Source organism: Fundulus heteroclitus, chromosome 8, assembly GCF_011125445.2.
Source record: "Fundulus heteroclitus isolate FHET01 chromosome 8, MU-UCD_Fhet_4.1, whole genome shotgun sequence".
NCBI lineage: Eukaryota > Metazoa > Chordata > Actinopteri > Cyprinodontiformes > Fundulidae > Fundulus > Fundulus heteroclitus.
The window spans coordinates 15,139,455-15,161,698 of NC_046368.1; the positions used below are offsets into that span (position 1 = coordinate 15,139,455).

Sequence of the window (22,244 nt, forward strand, 5' to 3'; positions counted from 1 at the left end):
TGTTAAACGTACAAACGCAGCCAATTAGAGCATCAGAATGCATTTTAAAGTCATTTTATTGCTAAATCTTTCTTTGAAGCCGCGCTGAACTTTTCAGCTGAACATTAAACAGTAGGTGGCGACCCCGCTGCTGTTAAAACAATAACTTTGTTCCAGGCGGTGTTGTGCCGATAAACGACGCTGAAACATCCAATCTGAAGAACACTGAAAAGTAGTACCTGTACAACTGTCTAAATGTTAAATCAATAATCGAAAGTTGCTTAAAAAAATCATGAATGCCGAAATCGGGTTCCATGCTGCTGGTTTCAGACTGGTAATTCCGACTTTAGGGGCCGTTCCAGTGGAAGTTTCCGACTCTGAGGTCAAGAATGGACCTCCATCATTATTGCGCCTTTAGTGCACCTGTTGACAGCAATACCAAGACAGCTAATGCTGATTAACAACCCCTCTTCTCCTCAACTGATCAATATTAATTTATATTCCAATAAAAAAAAGTTCCTTTATTCTTTGAGCCGTGTGAGCAAGAAAATCGTCTGAAAATCTGGAGAACAATGAAATTTTGACCTGGCCAACTTTTCTTAAATCTTCTCCAAGCCAACACTTTTTCACAGCAAGATCTTAAAAAGAACACACACACACACACACACAGAGTAAGGTTATGTATAATTTATTTTTCTGACTAGAGTATTTCGTCATTAAAATCAAAATGTCAACATTTTAAAATCATATACACGCAAAGAACGCATTTAAATGTTAGCACAGCTTCTTAAAAATTTATACATATTTACTTGTTTTGCTTTTTTTTGTTTCGTTTTTTTTTTTTTTTTTCCTTTTTAACTTGTGGACAGACAAAGCAGGAAGTGGTCACTCGATTTGCAAAGAGGTGGGACACCGGGGACAAAGGAAGCCCGCCCAACTCACAATAATAAACCAATCCCTGCTGCCAAAATAATAATAATAAAAAAAGAAGTTAAGACGTCGCTGCAGGGCTCCTCCAGCAGGAAGCAGCCTTGATGGGGTGGGAAAAAAATGAAGCAAACCGGACACAAACACGCCCCCTGCTCTCTATAATCTGTACAGAAATGACGACACAACACCTGCGCATCTCAGACCTCTTTCTCTCTCTCCCCCCTCAGCTAACTCTGTAGTGTGCAGACGGCTTGCCCGGCTCTGTCCTTTACATACATTTATTAATAGAAACTATGTTACAGAATTCCCCCCCCCCCCCCCCAAGCATGAATTACAGGCAACCCACTAGCACACCCACTGTACAGATCTTGGCGGAGCCACCGGATACATTTCTTGAACCAAAAGTACAGTAGCAGGGTCATCACCAGCGCTTAAGAAGCAATATAATATATACAGCTGTTCAGTCAGGGAACTGCTATGTTACAGAGAAATTGTACTTGAAGGAAATGAACAATTTTGTTTTACAACTTCATGTTTCAGATGGGATCGGGGGGAGGAAGGGGGGGTCATGCCGCTTGGTGTCGGGATGAGTCCGGATAAACGGATCAGCTCTTCGGTGCAGCTTTAAGAAACAGGGAGACGTTTGCTTTGAACACACACAAAAACAAACAAAACAAAAAAACGTATTTTACTTTCAGAGTGCAAGCGCGATCCCAGAAGAGCTCATTTACTGGATCGCCAGCGCTAGCCTGGAGAGAGTAAGTGCCACAAAGAAAAAGGCTAAAAAGAAAGTGTTCTAGTAAGGCAACGATGACCAAAAAACAAAATGCTGGTAAGAGACGTGTCGACATGATGGTGAGGGGAGAGTTTGGCGGGGGGGGGGGGGGGGGGGGGGGGGGGGGGGGGGTCGGACGCATGAGGCAGAGGCGGAGAAAGGAAAGCGATGTGAATTCTGATTAAAGTGACGTCTGAGTGAGACACCCATCCAGTATTTCATACCAGCTGGAAAACACCAAAGAAGAAGAAGAAGCAGCAGTAGGGTAATTCCTAACATCTGTGGCGCTTATTTCTTGTTTCTATACAAGATTTATTTATTTTTTCTTCACTGCATCTCTCCTGAGTTCCTCAGAAATGACAAAAAGAAAAAAAAAATAGGCTACTTCTGTGCCGAGCAGGAAAGGGAAAGCGTACTTAACTACTCCTTCCTGCTGGATCTGTGTGGCTGCTTAATAAATTAACTTCATGACCTTCTGCTCTCTCTCTCTCTCTCTCTCTCTCTCTTATCTGCAGGTGGAAAGTAGGAATCATAAACCATGCGTTTGAAGAGTTTCGGGATGTCATTCAGATTCGATTTATACAAAATTGATAAGTGGCGCGTGAAACTTCTGCAGTGTATATTTCATACATATATGTCTATATAAAACCGAACATAAAAAAAAAAAAAACAGTCTTGCTTTATTATCGATTGAACATTGAGTCTATCTAAAGTGTCAGAGACCACTACAATCCTACTGATGTTGGGAGGCGAGGGGACTAGACTGAATGATGGAGGAGGAGGAGGAGGAGGAGTGGACAAAAGTACACCGATAGTTGAAAGAGGAGTGAGACAGGAACAAAGAGAGACGGGCGGAGGGAGAGATGTAGTCCACACAGCCCAGCTCAGTCTGGCGTAAGTCGACGTTTGCCCTTCCTTTCCTCTGCGGCCTCGCTCTCATGCAGCTCCTGGTGCGGTGAGGGATGAAGGTACGAAGGCGCTGGAATGGATGGAGGGGTTTGCTCAAGGGAGGCCGGCCAGAACAGATGATGAAGAAGGGAGGGCGCTGGGGAGGAGGAGGAGGAGGAGGGTAGGGGTTCTGCTTGGTCATTAGCAGCCACAACCTTCCCTTTGGGGCTGGGGTTCACTGGTTAGTCGACCGCCCTGAGGCGCCGAGGGCTTGTGCTGCACCCCTGACTCTGCGGCGTTCAGGTCCAGACTGCCATCTTGGATGTTCTGGTAGATTTTCTTAGCAGCTTCAAGGAAGGCGTCCTCAACATTTTCGCCTCTGGACAATTACAGGAGAACAAAAAGGTCAAAAAATGCAAGACGAGGTAAACGCTCATGTAGGGCAGCGGTCTCGAGCTCCGGTCCTGGTGTCCGCCTTGAACACACCTGACTCTGATGGAGGTCAGCAGCAGCGTCAGACTGCGTGCTAGTGAGGCAGATTAGGTGTTTAGGACAGGGGACCTCCAGGATGCGAGTTGGAGACCACTGTCCCGCATAAGGTTCGTACATTTTGCCTCATTACATCGACCATTTTATTTGACACACCAGAACAAAGTGGTGCATAATTGTGAAGTGGAAGGAAAAAAGGTAAATAACCTGACTCTAGCCAGATGTATGTCGCTCCGCCTAGCTCCACTCACATCCATCTGGATCTATAGGAATTGCCTTTATTGAAGGCTGGGCTTTATCAAAAATCCTTGCATATGATTGGATAAGCCACTTGTCTGTCATCTTTTTTTTTTTTTTTTTTTTTTTTTTACACAGAAAGCTAACCCGTGACGCTGATGAGACCGAAGCAGGAAAAAAACAAAACTTTTTTTTTTTTTTTTTAAATGTGTTTGTGGCTCTAGTGGCAGGTGTTTTATTGACAGTGAGCTGACAGGAGGAGGGGGGAAGACAGGCGGCAAAGCGCCGCGGGTCGGAGTCGATCCCGGGCCGACCGCGTCGAGGACTAAAGGCCTCCTAACATGGTTAGCACTAACCACTCCGCCACGCCCCGAAAACAAAACTTGCCAAATCCGGTCGGGAGAAGGGCGAAAACATGGTTTCCACCAACAAAAGCCTTCAGAGCCGTTCTCTGATGTTCTTTTAATGAAACAATATTAGGTAGATTGGACAACACGAAAGAAATAGCAGCATCAATGTTAACGCTTGCTTCCTCGATGCGAGCCGCCATTGTTGTCTGAATAAAAACAGTCTCATGTCACGGTCGCTTCTCCACTACGTCACATCTATGAAACTCCAGCCCTGCGTCCTGATTGGCTGGACCATAAAATTGGTTGGAGAAATCACTCTCTATGGGAGATGTCCCAGATGTATGTGAGTGAAGCTAGGTGGAGCGATATCAATCTGGCTAGGGTCAGGTTAAAAGGTAAATGGTTTCTGATTTAAGTTAAAAAATCTGTGACGTGTAGCATAGATTGTATTAGCTGCACTTCAGAATCATGAGTGTCCTTCATATAATATCCCAATAAAACAGACTAAGGCTGACAAAAGGCCTTTTTCCCTGTGTGGCAGTGGTGACTTACGTTTTTGCACTGGCTTCCAGGAACAATAAACCTGAGAAAAAGAAAGAATGAATCATTAAAATGCCCTCCTAAATTCACATCCCAACTTCTCATTCATCCCGTTTTGAAATGAACAAATCTTTTCTCAAGTGAAACCTCAGTTAATGTCTCAGGACAATCATAAACTTTTTTTTAACCACAAAGAAAAAGGCTAAAAAGAAAGTGTTCTAGTAAGGCAACGATGACAAAAAACAAAATGCTGGTAATGCCTCAGGTCAATCATAACCTTTTTTTTTTTTAAACAAACCTCAATATGACCGCTAAAGACCACGTTCGAATGAAACGTGTCCGGCTCACCGTTCTCCTCAGCAAACTGCTTCGCTTCCTCGTACGTCACATCCCTCTGGGCCTCCAAGTCGGCTTTGTTTCCTATGAGGATGATGACCTGGCGGCAGGAAGAGGAAGAGCGAGACGCTGAGTGATACGAGGCGCAAACAGATAAAACTGAACATGGCTCGTCTATTCAGAGATTCTCAGATAAAGCGAGGAACACATGGGGGCAGATTGCTGAGCAGCGACTGTATCATTAGATCTGTACTGATCTTTGTCTCTAGAAACACCAACTTCACGGAGAAACAAAATTACCGTCAGACTTCTGTGTCCGTATTCACAAAGATCCCCGCGACTAAAAGTTGCTCTTAGTGACATCATTTTAAGGAAACTTTGTAGAGTTTCTTGAATTCTAAGATTTTTCATCTCAATATGATAAAAGTTATTCTCAAAGCATCCTAAAGTGACAAAACGTTAGGAGTAGTGAGGACTTTTAGTGAGCCTCAGTGTCTGAAGCAGGAAGACGGAGGAAACGGAGAGAGCTGATTGGCTGATCCACCACCTAAATGTGGAGGACATAAATGTCTTTAACGATCATACAATTATTAATATGTACTGTATTTTTCAGACCATTAGCCACACCGGATTATAAGGCGCATTAAATATTATTTCCAAGTGTGTCCGCTCTGCAAAAAGGGAACTAAAAGTAAAAAAATTCTTGAAATCAGTTAATTTTTCCATGATTTGAGCAGGTAAATAAGACGATTTGCCAATGTAATCAGATTTCTGCACTTAAAATAAAAGCAATTCATCTCCGTCATCTTATTTCAAGTGCAGGATATCTAATTATCTTATTTTAGGGGTAAAAATACTCAAAAAAGGAAAAAATATACTAATTTCAAGAAAATTTTACTTTTATTTCCCTTTTTGCAGCTCTCTCCTGAGAGGGAGAGATATCCGTCTGTCAGGACAGAGTAGATGGAGTACACTGCCCTGTTTCTAACATAAGGCCAAAATAAACTTAACTTTTATATTGAATAAACTTACTAGGTTTATAGTTGCTAGAGCGTACTCCTTTCTTCCACTTAGCTTTCCATTAATGTCATAGAAGAACCCATCTTCCATCTCTCTCAATCTTTCTCTTATTTATCCATCTGTCTCTGTTTATGTTTCTATCATGTACCTTTATACATTGTTATATTTTAAAGGCTACCTGCCTCTCCTCCCTCATACTTCTTAATTGATTGAAAATGTCTTTAAAATCTAGATGTTCAGAATATTTTTCAGCATAACTTTATTCAATTCTAATTTGATTACATTTGGGATCAGCTTCTGATCCATTCATGGGGTATATCTAGCTACAAAAATGTGTTTTCCAAGATTAAAGCAGCCATCTGTTTTCAGGCAGGACTCAGGAAGGTGGATTTTTGTTTTGTTTTTGTTGGCAGGGCGGGGCGGGGCGCCCCCCCTTGTTGAATGGTAGGGGAAACACTGGCATCCCTAATGCCCCCTCTTGGCCTCTACAGGTAATTTCAGCAAGAAATAAAAAATAATATAAATCAGTGAGCAAACCCTACTGTCAGTGCATTTAGAAAAGTAGGTTTTCCTTTCCCCATTGTGTCTGCTTTACATGCACAACAACAAATACCTACCATGATGGCAAATCTCAGAAAATCTTGTTTTAAAAAGGAGAATATTTAGGTGCAAATTTCATTTGAAGTAATCGCTAGTGGCAAATTTATGTAGTCATTTGTTGTACATTAAATTAGTGCGCTTTAAGGGCAGGACTTGTGTTAAGCTTCCTTTTAGGTTAGATAAAAACACCAGATTTATTTTAAAAAGCCTGAAATAGAAAGGGACCTGTTGCACTTGCATAGTTCTCTGATGGAGAGCTGGATGGTTTAGAGCTAATCAAATGTGCCCAGAAAAATCTAGTTAAGAAACAGGGCCTGTGGTTTTTAAATAGAACTGAAGGAAAATAAAATGGCGGAAAAACTGAAGACGGAGTAATTAAAGGAAAACCCTGCTACTGGCTAAGGAAACATGGATGAAGTCTAAAATAATATGAGATAATTTGATGAATCTACTTTAACTGTAGATCAGAGTAGCAGCGTGGACGTGTGGGCGTGGATACGTACGGTGTTGGGGTTGGTGAGGTTTCTGGCGTCGGTAAGCCAGCTGCTCAGGTGGTTGTAAGTGCTTCTCCTGCGAGGCGACATGGACAGGCGTTACTATGACAGCAAGTCAAGACATAATCCCATCCCGCCCCCCCGCCCTCGCTCAAGGCAACCAGACAGCAGCTGCACCATAAGAACAGCGTCGCTGCACGAGTCAAAGGTGAGTTATTATAAACCATCAGGAGGGTTTGACTGAAGCAGTGAGATCCAACCACTCTGCTGGTTTTCTTTATTTATTTATATATTTTTTTTTTTTTTTTTTTTCTTATATCATTATTTTTTCTAAACACAGTGGTTTCTGAACTGGACAAGCCACACCCCTGATAACAGGAAATGAACATCTGTATGTTGGCAGCAGAGGCTAAACAAATATTCATTTTAACATACATTTCATGAACAGAAAGAACAGAAACCATCTGATTATAAACGTTTCTCATAATTTCCTGTTTCATGCAGCATCTCTACCCAACAAACAGACTTTCCTCCACTCTAAATATATCTCCCACATGCTGCGCTGTGTTTGCTTGGCGTACCCCATGCACCGTCTAAGGATGCTTTACATCTTCCAGCAACAAGCGCGTTTGGGTGCGTGTTGCAAACTTTGCAAAAAAAGTAAAAAACAAAGCAACTGGACTTGTTTTCCGTAGTTGAAGACGTTTCGCTTCCTCTCCAGGAAGCTTTCTCAATTTAAAAAGTCTGGAGTAATGATGAGTACCAAGCTATATATCACTGCCCAAACAAAGGCCTTGTAATGGCTTAGATAACATGCAAATTCAACCGAAACAGGTCCACCCCTTAGTAAAGGCTTTAACGACTTTAATGGCCGCCCATTACTAAGGGGTGGACCTGTTTTCGGTTGTATTTGCATGTTATCTAAGCCATCACAAGGCCTTTGTTTGGGCAGTAGTATAAAGCTTAGTACTCCACATTACTCCATCATTACTCATCATTACTTCAGACCTTTTGAATTGAGAAAGCTTCCTGGAGAGGAAACGAAACGTCTTCAACTACGGAAAACAAGTCCAGTTGCTTTGTTTTTTACTTTTTTTGGAAAGACCATGACCTGGATGACTGAGAATCTTCACCAGCATGTTGCAAACTTTGGTTTTAGCGCGAGTAACGCTCACCTGGTGATGTCGTAGACCATGAGCGCCCCTGCGGCCCCGCGGTAGTAGGAGCGGGTGACGGCCCTGAAGCGCTCCTGGCCCGCCGTGTCCCAAATCTGCAGCTTGATTTTCTGTCCGCTCACCTCGATTATCCTCGTACCAAACTCCACGCCGATTGTATGAGGGCAGTCCGCCATAACTGCAGAGCAAAGAAGGCAGAAGACGTTACCCGTCGTCTCGCACACGTTCCCTACGTTTACTGTCGGGAGGAGATGCTCCTTTTACCCAACCTACAAGTGGCATTAGTAACGTATAAATATCTAATACACAAACAAACATTTTATTTCCTCTGGATTTCGTCTTGCCTTTAGGTAAGAGTCTCTGATTTGTTTACAGAGCCTTGAACATGTTGTTGGGATTAGAGGAACAGAACTCGGCTTGGTTCAGGTAAACACGCGTCAGATTCTGGATATACACGATTCTAATTGCTACAATTATTAAACACAATATGTTAGATTTAAGCTACATATTGATCCACAAAGCCAGGGTCATCTAACCATGTATTTAGAGTAAAAGCACGTCTGAAAGGAATGAAAATAGCCTGACTTTGATTTTTACCATTTTTGTGTGGTATGGAAGCTGCACAGTTCAGGGGTGAGAACAACGCAGGGGATTGTGGGATGTCGTCAGCAAGATCTGAACTGAATTTATGCAGAACGAGCCCAAAGAAGTGCCAGACGCATCTCCACTGATGCCACACACCCAGGCAATGCGCTGTTTGCTCCTCTCCCATCAGGTAAACGTTTCTGAAGCTGTAACTCCAAATTAAACTTAGAAACAGCTTCTTCCTCAGAGCTGTGAGGGCAATCGCCCCACCGTCACTAGCCCATCATACGTTACAATCACCTTAATGCCAACTTGTACACTATTATTTTAGAATGTCTAATGTTCCCTGACCTTTGACATGGTTCTTATGTTCTGTAAATGAACCCTCTAATCATCATTGCACAATAAGCACCTTATAACCTTATTATCTGTTATCTGGGACTCATGAAGGACAACTAGTTCATACAAACTTTTGAATCTTCATCTTTTTAATCTTTGAATCTTTTAACGCTATGAGAAGGAAAAAAAAAAACACTAACCCTTGTTCATTGCGTTTGTCTTTTTTTAATGTGTAGTCTAAGCTGGAGTGGCCAAACCAAAATTTGACCACAGTAACACGCTGTGACAATAAAGAATCTTTGAAGGAAGATGCGAGTCAACATCTCTGCATCGCTTGATTGTCTAAATATCTTCCGCTGAAGGAAGCTGATTGGTAAATTAACATGAGTACAAAAGAAATGTTAGAGAACTTATACATTTGTTTCTTATTTCTTTATTTTGTGATCTATATGATGGGGACACATTAAAATTAGGGCTGTAAGTCAGCAAATTTGTCACAATATGATGATGTTAAATCAATTTGTTTGGACACTGATACGATATTTGCCAATATCAGGAAGTATATTATGATGCAAATTCCATTGAAATTCAACTGAGAAGAAGATGCAATATCATCTGCCCATCTAGCACTATTAATCTGATAAACTCGCAAAAATAAATACAAACTGAGAATTTAATTTTTTAATACATTTAAATAATAGAAAATCTTATAATAAAAAAATAACTAATAGATCACCTGTTGACTAAAGTCTAATGCCTTGTGAATTTTAAAACAAAGGTGCATCTTGAAAAGGACGACATGGATCCACATTTACAATTTACATCAATGTAATTGGATCGTTAATCATCCAATCGATATACCGATGTGGATTTATGTATAGTTAACGTGTTTTTTTCTGATCGGCGGTTTATCTCACTCTGTACCAGATTGAATTGCATCTTATAACCTTTTCACCTGTGTTGTAAAATTACTTGAGATCCCCTTTCCTGGAAACTGTATAAAATCAAGATGAATAAAAGTGGATTTAGCATTTGTATTAAGCTGCATCAAGGATTTAAACTGCGCACACAGTGAAATTTTGCTCAAAACGGCTGAACACCTTTTCTAAAAAAAAAAAAAAAAAAAACACCTCCGTGGGTGTGTCTGGACTCATCCAGGATGTGATTACAGACATGAATGAGAAACACAGCATCTGGCTTTTTAATAGTCGCACTAAGCACAACTGAGCTGAATGGCAATGGGAGGCTGCAGCTGGCTCATGCACAGGAGAAGAGGCTCTCACTGTTCAGCTCCTATTCATCTTCTTTTTCCGCCGACATCCGCTGGCGTAAAAAAAAGAGAAATCTAAAAGCGATTTAGGCACTCCAGAGATATCTGGCAACCTTGCAAGGCACCGGGGCGCGCACAAAGGCACACAGACGAGTTAAAAATTGGGGCAGTACTTACATTTCTTTTCTGTGAACTGATGAAGCAAACAGGACTTTCCTACCCCCATGTCCCCTATTGAGAGAGATATGGAGACAAAACTGTGGTCAGCCAAGGAAACAGAGCAGCAATCATTCATTTATCCAAGCCTGCTGTGTTGCCCCCCCAATAACTATAGCAACAACACGTAAACTTTCACGCCGTCTTATGAGACGGGAGCCAGAGAGAGAGAGACGTTTATTTATACCGTGGTTTTCTCTGGTAGCTAAAGCTTTTTCTCTTGCTGTAAATTGTATGTTTTTACCCTCATCTGGTCCGTGCATGCAGCTGTAACGGCCAAGCAGTGCAAAGGCAGTTCGGCTAATCTAAAAACACCATAGCAAATAATCTGCATTTGGGCCTTTTAATGTAAGGAAGTTAATCATAAGCGACAGTGAGAGATTACACAACGCTGAAAGTAGCTTGCTCATCCCCGCCCTTTGACACAGTTTCACCTCAGCTTAATAGAAACCTCCAGAAGTTGTAGGTTTTCCGGCGGTTGTGCATTTCTAAGTGTAAGTTTTACATGAGAAATAGCAACAGGCACGAAAATGACCACTATAAAAGTACTACAATGATAAAAAAAACACAGATTTGAATCCTGGTTACTTGTTAAAGGGGAGCGGTTTATATAAGTGCTATACAAACCGCTCCCCTTTAACAAGTAACACCAGGATTGTTACCAGACGCAGGTTCACTTACCAATAATGATGTATTTGAAAATGTAGGAGTAGTTATATGGTGCGGTGGCCATCGTGGCTCTGGAGGGAAAACACAGGGCGGGTTTGTCATTAATCAAACATTTCTGAAAGAGGACAAGTAAACCGCAAAGCTTTGTACAACTCAAACCCATCACTGACTAGATTCATTTGCTTAAAGAAGTAAAGACACAGGAGTGTGATGTGATTTAAAAGGGACCACACAAAATGCTGACCACTGGGCAGATGGCAATGAAAATTTCCTCTTTTTTTTAGCTACTTGATAAATCAGCAAATATCCTAGAAACAGCAGAACTGCAGATGTAAAGAAGGCTCCGTTATTTATTTAACTCGTACCATTCAGGGTTTACATACATACAGAATAATTCTTTCTTCAGAGCAAGTGTTCAGAAAAAAAACAAACGTTCTGTGTATAACCACTTCATTAAGAAAAAAATTAAAGCAAATACTAATAATAATGTTGATACCAGCTTTAACGTGACAACCAGGGTTGATCTAGACCAGAGCTCTGCAACATTTACAATCCAAAGAGCCCTTTTCACCCTGAGTCCAGACAAACAGACTCATTTAGAGCCACTGTTACACAACCTTTTGGAAAAAATAAAATAAAAAGAGAAAAAGAATATTTAAAAATGTTTTTTTTAACGTTTTAGGTTTAAGAATAAAGTAAAACAAAACTTATGCACAATAGAGGATGCACACATTTCCTTCTATGAGATTTCCACAAATGTGGAAAAGGGCGTAAAAACTTAAAGCACGGTTCCTTTATTCCATTAAGGAACAGAAACACGGCTAAAACCAGCATTTGCTCGTATGTCTATATTTAATAACATTAGTTGCTTCTTTATCATTCTTAGCCAACGTTATAAATAACTAGGGCTGGGTATCATCTAGGATAAGCCGATTCAATACGATTCTCGATACATAGCTCAGCTTGATTTGATTCCAATATCGATATTTATTACTATGAATTAATGCTCAGTGATTCAATCACCAAAATCAGCCAAATATGATGTTTATGTTCTATTTATTGATCACTGACATATTAACAGGAAAATAAAGTGCATTTGCTTCAATGCATTTAACGTGTCACAGAAACCAAAAATGTGCCCAAACATCTGATTTTAGGGACAAAGGAGCTTCTAAAATCCTGTCGGCCGTTCCACAAATTCCTCTCACTTGCTCTCCTTCGCTGTGAACTGTAATGGTTGCGCTGTAATAACGCCCCCTAGAGGTTGGGAGGTATATCGATATTGAAAGCCAGAATATCGATATTAAATCGTTTTTAAAAATATCAATATTAATCTTTATATCGATTTTTATGCACAGCCCTATAAATAACCACTCGTGGCTCCGGAGTCGCAGGTTTCAGACTCCTGATCTAGACGACCTGTGGCTCAACAACACTGCACGCTCAAAAACACCTACATGTAGACATAAAACAGGCCTGCACAATATTTAACAAAAAAGAAAAAGAAATTGCCATATCAGCTGCGACGTATTCCTGTTTTCTTCTTTCCTCTCCTCCTCATCTGTGCTTCCTACACTCTGTGGCCTTTAGCATTTGGGCCGGTTTCTGTGTGCGGTGTGAGCGTCTGCTGCCAACTGGCTGAATGTCACATCAGGATGAAAAATGCCAGTTCATAACACTTGGACTATATTAGCCAGCGATTAATGCACTTCAAACGGCCCGTTGCAAAATGAAGCTTGAACACACAGATACTGTGATGAGGATATACTGTGATATAATAAATGGTTTTAATGATTACTGGCCTAAAACCTAACAGTAACACTGGTTTGAATTTAAAATTACCATTAAAACTACGTGTGTAATTAAAAACTTACAGACAGTGTGGCAGATGCTCACTTCAGCTAAATTAAATTGTAACTAGACCTGAAAGGGTTTTTGTATTAGTAAACGCAGAGGGCCAGTAGTACTCTGCCCTGAACTGTCGGCTATTGCTAAGTCAGGTAAAATGCTAGCTGGGGCTTAATCTTAATACCTTTATAGAGTAAGGACTCTTTAGCCAAAGGAGAAGTTCGTCAGCGGTCGCCATGATAAAGTGCTTTCTGAATAGTGGAGTTAGTAAGGAATGAGGTAAAGTAGCCTGCATCTCCCTCCTGCGGCTAGTTTTGCGTAGGAACCCCGCAATGTCCCTTACCGGCGCTAAGAAGCCTTAAAGTATCCCATAATCCTTTGCGTGATATGATGTATCAGCGCAGCCGCATCACGGAAATTAACGAAAATGTCTGGAGAGAGAGCTAGTAACTATAATTAAGGGTGTTCGGATGGAGCCTGAATGTTTCTGACTGTAAACAGAAGTACAGATGAGCTGGGACAGAACTTCCTGCAAGCCTTCACAATAAGAGCCATAAGCTTAAATATTTAGAGCTCTGAACTAAAAAAAAAAAAAAAACACATTTTTGAAACACTGAAACTTGGGTTGTAAGTTCAGTCAACAGACTAATTTTGCCGCTGATCTCATTTTATAAATACTAGTCGTCAAATCTACTCAACATATATTATAACGCTACTAAATACCGCCACTGATCATGACGGTGATTTTGATACTTACATTTAACCTTCTGACTTAACTGTTGCTGAATTGAAATGTAACACATTTTTTCCCATAAAACTGTATAAAATACTGATCATTTTGCTTAGAATAATCATGATGCTGTATTTTTTAATCTTTAGATCGCCAATATAGGCTTACAGCTAACATGGTCAAACTTTATGCCACATACCAACAGTAGAAACCCATTTACATCAAACCCTTAAATTATAAATGATCCTTAACTGTAATATTGTATTTTATAAGACATTAGGGTATTCGTGTTAAGGGCATTGTATAAAGTCCTTTGGGAGTGTTTTGCCTTTGATAAATGATTAAGTATGTGAAGTTCATTTACTAAAGTCAGGCTATCAATGGGAATTAGTAATATGAACACAAACTCAAGATCATTTACACAAACAGTTAAACCATGAATGCTGACGCTGAATTAAGCTAGGTTATGTAAAGTTTAACTTAAGACTCAACTCGAGGGTCTTTTGTCTTAATTTAAACCAACACAGGCATGGAAAAACCCCTCAGGTTTACTGCACAAAATGACCTTCCCAGGACTCTTTTTAAAGACATATTTACACAAGCATCAGTAACACACCCACACACAGGAGCTGAAGCTGGACTGACAAAGATGTGCTCAGAAATGTGTTAATGACTTTATCCTTACAGGATTATAGGGCAATGCTGCTCCTGATAAAATGAACATTTGTCAGCTTTTATGCTCATCATTAGGCAAAGATGCAGTTCACTTTTATGTTAATCCACAACCGCTTGTGCTTTGTCGTTTAAAACGGGAAGTAGCTGAGCAGAAACTCCTTTTTGTAAAAAAAAAAAAAAAAAAAAAAAATATTATATATATATATATATATATATATATATATAAATAAATAAATATAAATAATACATATATAAATAAATAGCATTAAAAATGTATAAATCTTTTCCATACTAGAACTCATTTTTACAAACATGCTTGTGAGGCACACATTTTTAGTAGCTGATTTTAACGAGGTGTTCTGTTCAGATGTCTTTAAAATCAAAGTGTTTTCAAACTTGCTTGCTAGAGAGCAACAACCAACCAAGCGCCGCCCCCTAAGGATTCATGTCGACTGGATTAGCGGCTCCTAAACTCAACTCTTGGGGGCCCGGTGTCCTGAAACCTTTAGACGAGGCCCTACACACCTGGATCAAAAGGCTAAAGCAGCTTAACTAGCGTGCAGCCAAGCTCTACAGAGCTCTGCTAATGAGCTCGTATTTGAGTCAGGGGCGTTGAAGCGGAGATGCGTCTAAAAGATTCAGGACACCGGCCCTCGAGGAATGGGGTTTCAGACCACTGCTTCAGAGTATTAGGCTCTCACTGGGAACGGCAATCTGGCGCATGCTTACAGGGCAGGCTGCCATCAACTCCAGAGATATTGGCTGTGTTTGAAAAGGTCTGACTGGTATGGTCTGATTCGCCATGATACTGTCTGAATAGTGCGGTCAGTAAGGAAGGAGGTAGGAAAAGGAGCCTGTATGCTTCCTATCGTTGTTCCTTTAGCATAAGGGAGCTCACTGTCCCTCACTGGCACTAAGGAGCCATAAGGCATACCCGAAATCCCTTGTGTGACATGACGTACAAGCACAAAGTCATTTTAAATTGTTAGTACCAGAGCGGGTGGGGTGAAGCGTTGCTAGGTCAATCGGTAACGCTAGTATTATTTACAGTGATGTTATTGCTTCGTGTGTACAGAGTGTGAAACATGCATCAACCGTTCGCTACATTCAGAAAAAATTTGCTTTTCGTAGTTCTTTTTCAGAAGGCTGTCGGCCCGGATTTGACTCGCATCATCTACGAGCGCTTCCGTCGCGTAATGATGTCGGAGTTAAAGGCCGTCCGAATATCGACCCTGCAGCCCGAAGCTCCTCTCCTCCACACAATACAGTTCTCACTGTTGTTGTTTTGCCGAAAATCAAAACTGCGATTTCATTTGGACTTTTCTCTGCATCAACAACAAGCAACAAAAATGTGCCATAGATAAAGATGTTTGTAAACAAATACCACCTAAAACAAGCAATTGAACTGATTTTTTTTATTAATCAGAATAAATAACATCAATCCTTGTTGAACATAAAGTGCAACCAATAAACAAGTCTGAGTATTAATTATTATTTAGTGAGATTCCTGGAGGTTTCTGGTATTGATTATATAAACTTTAAAACAAGTGATAAAATTAGATTATCTCACTGCTGTAACTCTCTTCTATATGGAGGCAAACCCACTTTAAGCATATTACCCACACCTGAAGGACCCGTCCTAGCCACGTAGACAAGCATTGCAGACCTCTGCCATTTGGAAATTGTGTTTTTTTTTTTTTAAATTGGGATTATACTGCAAATGCGATTAATTGTCCAGCCCTACTGTCGACCATGTCAAAAGGTCAGGGAACAGGAGCTAGGGTCTATAATGAGAACATTTCAGACGAGGCCATTATCTTCGCTAAATACCCGTCGACGTCGTTCTTCCCTGATTTACTCACATTAGTGTCAAAAGTAATCGCTCAATGATTATTACATGTGTAACAATCAGTAACAGTAAGATCCAGTTGAACTTTAACATCAAACTCCCACCTTTGGTGAAGGCATTTCCAGACGTTTGTGCTAATGAGATTCTGAAAATACTTCCAGACTTCCTGGAAAGCATCATCACTCTGCAGACTTACGCTCTCCGTCTTCCTTGCTCAAGGGCAGCGTGCCTTAAGGCCGCACTTTTCAGCAAGTGGAAGTTCAGTCATCTGTGCTGCAGCTCCTTTCAGCTGACGTCGCTGTGCCACACGCCCAACCCAGAACCGCACTGGCATACGCGCTCATACTTAAGATACCTGCAGGACAGTGACCGCCGCGTCCGACTGGTTGTGGCGACGCTGACGCAACCGCCGAAAAATGCGGACGCGCTGCGATAAGATGAGCGAACCGGAAAAGAGCAAGAACGGCACGAGCAAGATAACAGTTACAGGATTATACAAAACTGGAGGCAAATTGGGACTTTGGGATAAACTGAGGATTTCAGGCTGTGTATAAACATTTACATTTTACAGGGTACTTGTGCCGATTTGTTTCGGACAACTTAGATAAACACTGTGGCCTAGATTTAAGATAAACTAACAAGATTAGCTTTTTATCTATTAAAAGTCACTTGGCACATGAACACGCCTGAGTTGGGCCGTCACTTCCTACTTGGTTTCTTGTTTGAAAGGAGGCAGAATTGCTTTTTTTTTTTTTTTTTTTTTAAATGGTCTTGTGCAAGAGTTCCTCTGCCTTCATAAGGTTTTTAGGAGTATAGAGTTTTACAGTAAAAAGTGGCTTAACGATGTATTTGCAATCTGCTGCCGGTGGTAAATTACCACTAAACACGACTTTCAGTTCTTAGTAGAGTGGTTGATTATGTCTAAACACAGCACTTGTTTATTTATTTATAAAAGTTGCCTGTATAATGCTTGAAAAGTCGACAGGTCATAAGTTTTGTGTGTCACAACAAACAAAATCTCCTATAAATGCAAAGATAAAACGTGAAAGCAAACAATGTCTAAAAAGAGGTTAACTCTGACAAACTAATGCTTAAAAGCTGAAAAAAAAAACATTTAGCTGAAGATAGCTGGATTCTTGGGTGCCAAATATTAAAAGAGTAGGACCAAACTTTGTATCTTCACTGGGCTCTGCTGCAACCATTCCTGCGGAGAACAGCGCATTACTGAATGCGAGGAGAACAACTAAATAAAACCAAATAAGCACATTTAAAAAGAAAAAAAAAAGGTTTCTATTGAAGTTTTTATTTCATCAGATTACTCTGATTACTCTGAAACTGCGTAAACATGTTGTGACGCTCAAGTGCAATCTGTGTTTTTGCTAATGGCCCAAGAAAAGACTTGGCTCACACTGAAAGCGCTCCACGATCTGCAACTTGACCCGCTTTTCAGCAGCGACGCTGGCTGACGAGAACCAACAGAACCCAAAAGCTGTTTATATGCACATGCTACATCCATCATCGGTTGTTTGGGTACCTAATTCAATCCAAACAGAAACTAAAGCTACATACGTCCACGTTTTTATTTTACCCATAACGGTTAATTCCTCGTGTCTGCTTGGTGATATAACAGCATCATAAGAAAAAGTAGGTTTATTAAATGAAATGACTCATGTCCCAGACGCTGAAAATTCGATATTCAAAATTTAAGGTGATCTGGACCACGAACCAGCTACGCAGCAGTGCCTTTAATATCCCTGCATGGCTCTTCAGGTCATTCTTGACTGAATTTTATTATGTGACCCTCGTGCGCCCACTCCATCCCCGAGCGTGACGGGGAGATAATCTATTAGAGTGCATATTACCAGCAAGAGTTAAGAGTAGATCTGCGGTTAGAGTTAGAAGGATGAGCATTCATCAGGATGTAGAAAAGTCAAGATCGTGTGATCAGACTGCAGATTCAGCACTTCTCATATTCCCCCTAAAACACTGAGTCTCTTTCCAGGGAACAAGTTCAACGGCCTCTACTGTGCCTCAAAACTATTTATCTTTCATTAAGTGGTTTAACTTCAGAGTAATGAATGGGATTCATACTGAAACGCAAAGCAAAGACGGTTTGCTATCATAAATGACCAATATGGACTGAAATTTTAATCACATTTATTCACTTTAATCACAACCATTAATTTCTCAGTAAAAACAGTCATGTGACACCCCCCCCCCCCCTCTACTTCCTTTAGCAACAGATGTTTATCATGTCCCTCATCTGTCATTTATATCGTTATACCGGCCGTCTTCTTTTAAATAGGTAGGTAATTGATGCTGTCAGGGAACTAGGACAATTAAGTTTGTCATATCTTTATATAAACAACAACAACCACATTTCTTTTTTTCCAAAAATAATGAATGCTTTAGGATTGACATCTGGCCTGGAGGGGGCCGTCGGCTGAGCGACTGCTGTAAACAACTTAATGTTTTTGGTCTATAGATTATGTTGGCCCTGTGTTTAGCCATGTTTCTCTCCCAAATATAGCTATTGGCAGAGCCTTTACTGCCACTATATGCTCTAGAAAGCTGACTTGGAGCAAACCTGCTTAGCCGTGTTTCTCTACTAGATGAAGCCACAAAAGAGGCTAGTGCTGCAATTACGTTTTTACTTTCCTCCCATATGAAAAGTACTCCTGCATCAGTGTTTGCGCATTCATTTTGTCTCTGCTCTGTCTTCTCAAAGCCCTCAGTCGGTTATGCAGATGTGGCCGTTCCCACTGGGCCTGGCTCTGCTGGAGGTTTCTTCCTATTAAAAAGGGGAGTTTTCCTTTCTACTGTCGCTACATGCATGCTCAGTACGAGAGATTGCTGCAAAATCAACAACACAATGCAACCATTCGTCCGCTGTGGCTGTATGTTCATCCAGGAGAGAAAATGCTGCAAGACACTGACTTGATGCATTCTGCTGGGTTTCCTTGGATGGAAAACTTTTTAACCGATCCTTCTGTATGACTGAATTGTAAAGTGTGTCGAGATGACACGTGTTGTGAATCGGCACAATATATATAAACTAAATTGAATTTATTATTATTTTTTTTTAAATCATGGTACAAGTGCCAATGAAGACTTACAGCATGGCTTATCATCAAAACTCCGGATACAGAAAACAATTATTGTCGTGTTAAGGCGATCGATGATAAACAAAACAACTGAAAGACAATACATAACGTGGTCACAGTAGTTTAACAGAAATATGATGTACACACAGAGCAGAGGGACCGACACTGAAATGAAGAAGCATTTAAATGCGCACAAAGCTATTCACAAGTCTCTTTCTCTATATATGTTTGAATTTTGTATAAAATAAAATAATCCAAAAAGAGGTGAGAACGAATTAGCACTAGACTGTGTGTAGAGCTGCCCTCTTAATCTGTCTCCATTCCGTTTTAAGATACGAAAATTAGAAATAGCGACGCCAGAACTAAATGTGTCTGTCAAATGTAAACGTCTTAATTTGACAGATTCGTGTTTTATTGAGCCCCGAAAACAGGCTAGCTAAACGTTAGCTTGAAACCCGGCAAAAAAACACCACTGTTTAGACTAGTTTGTTGCTTTTATCAGGCATAAAAAGACAAAAATTCTAAAAGCAGGTCTAACAGGAAAGACGACTATACACTGACGTGAAAAAAACAAGATACGTGGTCGAATCTGATAAAAAATGACATCTCTACGTTAGGTGTTTTGAAAGCTAAGTTTGCATTAGCTATAGCTAATAAGCTAGCTGACGTCAATGCATGCTTCTCGACAACAAACGCTACCAAAAAAACAAAAAAACAATACGTAACTCATTTGCCACCATTTTCACAAATTGGGACGGTTTCGCACAATCGCTGTGAGCAATCGAAGTCCAAAACTAACTTGTCCACAGTTTTGTTTTTCGACAAATAACACAAAACAACAGACCGACGCCAGCTAGCGTTTGCGTTAGCATGCTAGTTTGTCAGCTAGTGGACACTAAGCAAACGTATATTGTGGTCATACAGCAGACAAGCGACGCGACACAGGGGAGATCATTTTCCAATCCAATAACCAAATAACGCTTTACATTGTTTAATACACGAAACAACCCGTGTCACGAATTAAATTATCTGTTAGCAAGCTACGTTAGCTTCCCACTTAGCTGTCTCCTGGCAAACACAGCTTAAGCTAACCGGTTTCCACAGATTGATGACTTAAAACATCCGTGCCTCTCTACTTAATTTACATATTTCCATTCTCGGGGCGCATTAAGGTAAATCTTGCTGTCTGTCCTTACCAGGAATTCAATCTTTCAGGCGTTTTTTTGGAGCTGTTCAGAAGAGGTTTGCAGGTTATCCTGGCTCAAGATGGCTGCTCGCGGCACAGGGTTTCCTCAGCTCTATACAATGGGCTTCTGGGACAAAGAACCTCGTATGCGGCGATTTGCTGTTTGGGCACAATCAGTAGGAGTGGAGAGTGGACATAAATAACCTCAACATTAAATCACATCACATAGAAATTTGAGATGTAACAATAGTTAAATCAACACAGAAGCAAAGATTTAACTTCTTTTAAGGCGATGGTTGCTTGATGGTAAAAGCTTTTGTTGAAGCAAATAAATAAAAAAAGTGTTTTTGGTTTCAATTTTTGCCTAATGTGTGTGATGTGGAGCCATTGCTGCATTGGTCCTGCAAAAAGCAGCCTTACATCAACCAGGAATAACATTATGATCACCTGCGCACCTGATTTGCCGTGGAAGAAGTGACTTCTGCTGCTACCACACCCGAACAGTAAATGTACAGAAGACATCTGCCTTATTTCTTTTTGTATTTTTTCTTTTTTACTTTTTCTTACATACTCCTTTTGATCCATGGTATAACGAGGACACACTGTGTATACATTTGATGCACCTCGTCCTACTTGACTCCTCTTTCCTATGACTACTGATTACTGAGCCGATGTGACATCTGAATTTCTCCGATGTGAGATCAATAAAGCCTATCTTATCTTTTCTTAATCTGGAGCCAAGATTATTGCAGCAGATTCTTTAAATCCTGCAAATTGCAAGGTGGGACCTTTATGGATTGGTCTCGTTTTATCTGGTACCTTCACAAGATGCTAGACTAGATTGAGATGTGGAGAGTTTAACTCAAACTCCCTGTTGTGCAATTGACCACATCTGATCCATTGTTGTTTTGGGGCATAATGTTATCCTCCTCAAAGATGCCACAACCATCGAGAAGTATCAGTTCTTTGAAACAGTGTAAATGGTCTCCAGCACTGCATAGGTAGGTGGTACATGTCAAAGGAGCATTCAGATTAATAGCCGAACCCAAAATCGATGCCCAAAGCATCACAGAGTCCTCCATCGGTACATCCTGGTGACATGTTTCCATGTAAAGTGACACACATGCACCCAGCTACCCATGTAATGTCGAGTAAACGTGAATCATCAGACCAGTCCATGTTCTTCCATTGCTCTGCGATCCAGTTCTATTGCTCATGAACTCCCCGTTGGCGCTCTCGGCTGCGGACAGGGCAGGGGTCATCATCGGTGCCTTGACTCGTCTGTGGCTATGCAGCCCAGTATGCAACATATTGAGATAAACCATAAAGGCCTTTTTTTTCTTTGAACCAGCAATACCATCTTCAGCAATTTAAGCTACAGTAGCTTTTTTGTATTAAACGGCAAACGACAAGCTTCACTCCCCCACATGCATCTGTGAGCCTCATGTTCTGTTCTTGCTCAGGGCCATTTTTGACAGGTACTTACATCTGCATACTGGGAACATCCCAAAAGATATGCAGTTTTAGGGATACTCTGACCCAGTAATTTAGCCGTCATAGTTTTGCAGTGGCTTGCACAGAGATTTTGGGGGGTGGGGGGCTGGTGCTCAAGTGGAGAAAAGGGGGCACCTTGTGCAGCGCCAGTACATGGAGCTGTCTGCTGCCTTTGTAGTATGAGATTTATTACAGGCACAGCTTGTACATCATGTTGTAAAATGACAGCCATATGTTGTCTGGTGCAGATTTTTAATAACGTTCAGCACTGCATGTTGGTTTGTCAAACAAACTGGCAACGACAGAACAAAGTATTAAATTGTCGCACCACCCCGGGGATAACATCTTAGGTGCATTTTACAAAATTTCTTAAGATTAGTAAAGCAGCACAATTACTATAAATTGATTAAAGGTTAAATTAGTGACTTACCAGCATTTAAACTAAACTTTCTGGGTCAAATTCAAA

At 40.7% G+C, this 22,244-nt stretch overlaps 1 protein-coding gene across 1 annotated transcript; it reads right to left on the reverse strand.

Moving 5' to 3' along the window:
* Window positions 1–653: 653 nt before the first annotated feature.
* rab14l (RAB14, member RAS oncogene family, like) lies at window positions 654–20,435 on the reverse strand. Its single transcript, XM_036140166.1, has 8 exons — window positions 20,295–20,435; window positions 10,905–10,963; window positions 10,185–10,238; window positions 7,814–7,991; window positions 6,648–6,714; window positions 4,537–4,624; window positions 4,201–4,231; window positions 654–2,951 (listed from the first exon to the last, which is right to left on the reverse strand). Exons 2-8 carry the CDS (start codon window positions 10,954–10,956, stop codon window positions 2,774–2,776), a joined length of 648 nt encoding a protein of 215 aa, XP_035996059.1. The 5' UTR covers window positions 10,957–10,963; window positions 20,295–20,435; the 3' UTR covers window positions 654–2,773.
* Window positions 20,436–22,244: the final 1,809 nt, after the last annotated feature.

What these genes read in the sequence shown, in the direction of transcription:
- rab14l (XM_036140166.1), bottom strand. Translation starts at nt 10,956, where the DNA reads ATGGCCACCGCACCATATAACTACTCCTACATTTTCAAATACATCATT. An exon ending in TCAGTTCACAGAAAAGAAAT is followed by an intron (nt 7,992 to 10,184) that starts GTAAGTACTGCC and finishes TTTGCTCTGCAG; the next exon opens with TTATGGCGGACTGCCCTCAT. An exon ending in CTGGAAGCCAGTGCAAAAAC is followed by an intron (nt 2,952 to 4,200) that starts GTAAGTCACCAC and finishes GTAATTGTCCAG; the next exon opens with AGGCGAAAATGTTGAGGACG.